The sequence below is a fragment of the Alosa sapidissima genome, chromosome 9, assembly GCF_018492685.1.
Source record: "Alosa sapidissima isolate fAloSap1 chromosome 9, fAloSap1.pri, whole genome shotgun sequence".
Classification (NCBI taxonomy): Eukaryota; Metazoa; Chordata; class Actinopteri; order Clupeiformes; family Clupeidae; genus Alosa; species Alosa sapidissima.
In genome coordinates, this window is record NC_055965.1 from 19,839,383 (window position 1) to 19,844,382 (window position 5,000).

Sequence of the window (5,000 nt, forward strand, 5' to 3'; positions counted from 1 at the left end):
AGGGACTACATTTTCACTCCTCCTCCACGATGCCCGTCAGCCTCTGCTGTCTCCTCTCCCCCTCCTCTCCTCCCCTGGCCTCCTTCCTCTTCTCCCCTGCTCCTCCTGCCTCCTCCTCCTCCACCACCGTCAGTCACCTCCCCACCTCCTCCTCCACCACCCCCACCACCACCACCAGCAGCAGCACCTCCAGCAGCAGCAGCAGCAGCAGCAGCAGCACCTCCTCGTCCTCCGCTCTGCTGCGGCCCAGGCCTCTCCTCTCCTCCCTCTCCCTCTCGCTGCTCCTGCTCTCGCTGCTCCTGCTCGTCCCCGCATGCCACTCCCGTCGCGGTGGCGGAGGAGGCACGCCGACCGGAGGCGGGCAAGGACAAGCGGGCGGCGACAAGGGCCAGCCTCTCCTGATTGGCTCGCAGTACCCTCCGGGGGCTGGCGGAGGCGGCGGTGGGGGAGGTGGAGCGGGCGGCGGTGGTGCTGGTGGTGGCGGCGCGTCGGCCGTCGGACCCATGATGCCCAAGCAGGCGCAGGGCCTGAGCATCGCCGTCATCATCGTGGGCAACTCTAGCGAGATGTCGCTGGGAAGCGACGGCCTGGACAAACAGGACTTCCTGCTGCTGCCCGTGCCGCCCAAGGTGGACTTGGTCACCATGAACGAGACCGACCCCAAGAGCATCATCAACCGCATCTGCATGCTCATGCAGCGGAACTGGCTTCAGGGCGTCGTGTTCGGCGACGACACCGACCAGGAGGCCATCGCCCAGATCCTGGACTTCATCTCCGCCCAGACGCACATCCCCATCCTGGGCATCCGGGGGGGGTCCTCCATGATCATGGCTGCCAAGGTGAGAGATGCACCTGCAACAGGTGTGCATTATCTATCATAAACTGCAACAGGTGTCCATTATCTATCATAAACTGCAACAGGTGTGCATTATCTATCATAAACGGTGTATGTCAGTAACATCCAAGGTGAGAGATGCACCTGCAACAGGTGTAAATTATCTATCATAAACTGTGTACGTCAGTAACATCCGAGGCGGATCCTCCACGGTCGTAGCCGCCAAGGTGAGAGACGCGGGTGGGGCATACATACTATCACAACCCCCTGCATACACACGGGTGGGGCATACATACTATCACAACCTCCTGCATACACACGGGTGGGGCATACATACTATCAGAACCCCCTGCATACACACGGGTGGGGTTCAGAACCCCCTGCATACACACATTTATCTATAATCTATAAAAAATCTATTGTACTTACATAAACTGTGTTTGACATACACATAACAATAGATATATAGATAGAAAGATATATATATATAGATATAGATAGATAGATAGATAGATAGATAGATAGATAGATAGATCTAAACTATAAACAAGGAAGTCAGGATTGAGTGAGTGAGTGACACACCACGCGGATGAAAGAGGCAGCAAATGCAGTCGATTATCCAGAAATGCTTTTTTTCAAAGGGTCAATTAGAGTCAACATGGGCTTTGAAATATACTTCATATGTTCAGAAACACAGTGAATTTGCATTACAAACCTCCTCCTTTGCTTAGGCTTGATATATGGACACTGCTGAATACTTGTGTCTGTAATTTATAACAAAAATATCAAATGTCAAACATAACACAAAGGCCCCATAACATAATTGACTTTCTCTTCTGAATGTAAATGCAACAAAGAGACATGGTAGGAGAGGGTGAGTTGAGTTGTTCCTACATAGATATAGGACTATAGATAGGCTATCAGCCCCATACTGCTGTGAGATATAGGACTATAGATAGGCTATCAGCCCCATACTGCTGTTAGATATAGGACTATAGATAGGCTATCAGCCCCATACTGCTGTTAGATATAGGACTATAGATAGGCTATCAGCCCCATACTGCTGTTAGATATAGGACTATAGATAGGCTATCAGCACCACACTGCTGTTAGATATAGGACTATAGATAGGCTATCAGCCCCATACTGCTGTGAGATATAGGACTATAGATAGGCAATCAGCCCCATACTGCTGTGAGATATAGGACTATAGATAGGCTATCAGCACCATACTGCTGTTAGATATAGGCTATCTGCACCATATGCTGTGAGATATAGGACTATAGATTAGCTATCTGCACCATACTGCTGTGTTCACAAGTGCCTAATTAGATAAATGACTATAGATTGGCTATCTGCACCATACTGCTGTGTTCACAAGTGCCTACTTAGATTTAGGACTATAGATAGGCTATCAGCACCATATGCTGTGAGATATAGGACTATAGATTGGCTATCTGCACCATACTGCTGTGTTCACAAGTTCCTACATTGCTGACGCTTGTTCCTATGGATACCGCATAATGCTCTTGTCATCTCGTGAGTGCATCTCGTGCCTGGAAACACATACAATGGTCATGAAATGATCAAACAAAAAAGAGGGTCTGAGTCACCGTGATGCCCATTTAGTGTGTGTGTGTGTGTGTGTGTGTGTGTGGGTGTTTGTGTGTTTTTGAGTCACAATGATTCCCATTAAGTTCCTTTTGTGTACGTGTGTGTGTGTGTGTGTGTGTGTGTGTGCGTGTGCGTGTGTGCGCGTGTGCGCGTGTGCGTGCGTGTGTGTGTGTGTGTGCGTGTATGTGTGTGTGTGTGTGCGTGTGTGCGTGTGTGTGTGTGTGTGTGAAGCACCAAGGTGAGAGATGGACTATTCAGCTGGTGGCATATTGATACAGAAGCTGCTAGTGCCTTCATGTGGGGGGTATTACAGCCTATTATAGTCAGGACCATATGACTGTATTCACAACTTCCCACGATGCTGATGCTTGTTGCTATGGAGACCGCGGAGGACTCTAGTCACTGTAGCACTGTACCGGTGCGCTCCACGGCTGTAATTTTTGCCGCGGTCACATCACGTTCAAATCTTAATTTCTAAACAGGTCACTAGCAGGCGGGAGGGGCGAGGTGTATGTGGTTGAGTTCATTGAGGTCATTTCTTGAACCTACTCATTTGTTGTCTCATGTTTCTCATCTCTTTACTGCCCTATCAAACTAAGGTTAAAAAGCCAAAAAATATAAATGAAAAAATCATATATATATATATATATATATATATATATATATATATATATATATATATATATATATATATATATATATATATATATATATATATATATATATATGACTGAAACATATTAGTCCACAATTTCAATTTAAAACACTTTCCACTGTTCATACACAGTCCATACACAGACATTTCTGATCAAAATGGAAAACAAACAGAGTGGCCAGCCCAGGACCGAACTGCAAACAATACAAAAAAAAATCAACGTGCCGTTTCAGTTGCACGGAAGGGAGGTGTGTCATTTAATTGGCTGTTGAGCTGAAATATTCACAACCTTTCACTAGAAAGATCCTCTGTTCTCTGATTGAACTGGATAAAATTGTGAATGTGAGAGATGATTCATTTATATAAAAGATGATATTGGATATAAAAGTGAAGCATTGACATTGTACATTGTTTTGTAATATATGGCACTTTTGTCTTCAGCAATAATTAGGCTCCATTTAGTACTTAGCCTTATCTGTTTTAAATGCACATTTAAAAATCAAATAACCCCCTCCCAGTATCTTAAACCTATTTTTTTTGTAGTGTTTGAGTGTAAATCTTAAACAGTTTTTTGAGTGTAATCTTAAACAGTTTTTTTTTTATATAGTGAACAGGTACTTTAGGTCAGTTTTAAATGTGACATTTATCATTGCGAATCAATCAATAAATCAATGCGTAGAAGCCTGAATGTGATTATAAGGGGAGTGTATGACTGTTTCAGATGTATGCATATTTTGGTCAAGGTAGACTTATACAAATATACAAGGCTGTCGTATTTACATTTCAGAAAAAAAAAACCCCATCAAAGAGTCGATTTATCCAAATATATCCTTACACTGTACACAGGGTAATCTTGACATGCTCTGACAGCATTTAACAGTTGATGATGTCCAAAGTGCATTATAGTGTTCCATAGGGAATCTACTTCTAGCTGCAGGAATGACAAACGCCACCACCGCCTGTGCTTCTCAAAATATATATTTGTAGACCAGATTCATTCAGTTGTTGTTGTTGTTGTTGTTGTGTGTGTGTGTGTGTGTGTGTGTGTGTGTGTGTGTGTGTGTGTGTGTGTGTGTGTGTGTGTGTGTGTTAAAAAGAAATGTCTTCCTTGTTCCAGAGTCTAGACATCAATATAATATGTGGCTGTCCTATGGGTAAGTAACAATCCAGGCAGGCCTGTGTTCTGTGTTCTGTGTGGTGTGAAACTCTGGCCAAATGACCAACGGATTATCAATCTGATGTAACTGCTGATGAGTTGGATGGAGATGTGGCCATGTAGGCCTATCTGAAATCCTCAGGAGATCCTCAGGAGATCAATTCATCTCGTGACTTGAGAATATCTGGACCCAGACTTGAGTCCCATTGGAAGAATGGATATAGTAGCGAGGGTCGCGGTGTTCACTTTGGGGCCTGGCGGGTGACAGATCTACGCAATGGATGTCCGCGTAGATCCACGGAGGAGAAAGTTCTTTGCCATGGCAACAGTGGAGAGCAACAGCGGGCTTTGGTTATAAGTTCTGCCTATTGTATGACTGTCTTAGTGGAGCGGAGCCAACAGTTCAGTGGAAAATGTCATATTATTTTTTTTAAAGACTCGGTCGACCGCTTGGGCCGTTTGTTATCACGGATTTAGATTGTAGCCTCTGTGGTCTCTGTGTTGTGTGTAGAGCAGGGGAGCAGACAGACACTTGAGATGGAAGGAAACATGTAGCCTACTACTTTCTTTCTTTCTTTCTTTCCTTCTTTCTTTCTGTCTTTGTCTTTCTTTCTTTCTTTCTTTATTTCCTTCCTTCCTTCCTTCCTTCCTTCTTTCTTTTTGTCTTTGTCTTTCTTTCTTTCTTTCTTTCTTTCTTTCTTTCTTTCTGTCTTTCTGTCTTTCTTCGTGTCTGCACAGTT

At 44.6% G+C, this 5,000-nt stretch overlaps 1 protein-coding gene and 1 long non-coding RNA gene across 2 annotated transcripts in view; both read left to right on the forward strand.

Moving 5' to 3' along the window:
* The window catches only part of LOC121717927, a 22,216-nt gene extending 22,150 nt beyond the window's left edge, over nucleotides 1–66 (forward strand). Inside the window, exon 3 of the long non-coding RNA XR_006033825.1 lies at nucleotides 3–66. This is a non-coding gene — a long non-coding RNA (uncharacterized LOC121717927). The remainder of the gene's footprint in view (nucleotides 1–2) is intronic.
* Nucleotides 67–165: 99 nt separating this feature from the next.
* The window catches only part of grin2bb (glutamate receptor, ionotropic, N-methyl D-aspartate 2B, genome duplicate b), an 85,187-nt gene continuing 80,352 nt past the window's right edge, over nucleotides 166–5,000 (forward strand). The window contains 1 exon segment of the mRNA XM_042103470.1: nucleotides 166–839. Within this exon segment, the coding sequence (XP_041959404.1) occupies nucleotides 504–839 (336 nt within the window). The 5' untranslated portion in view covers nucleotides 166–503.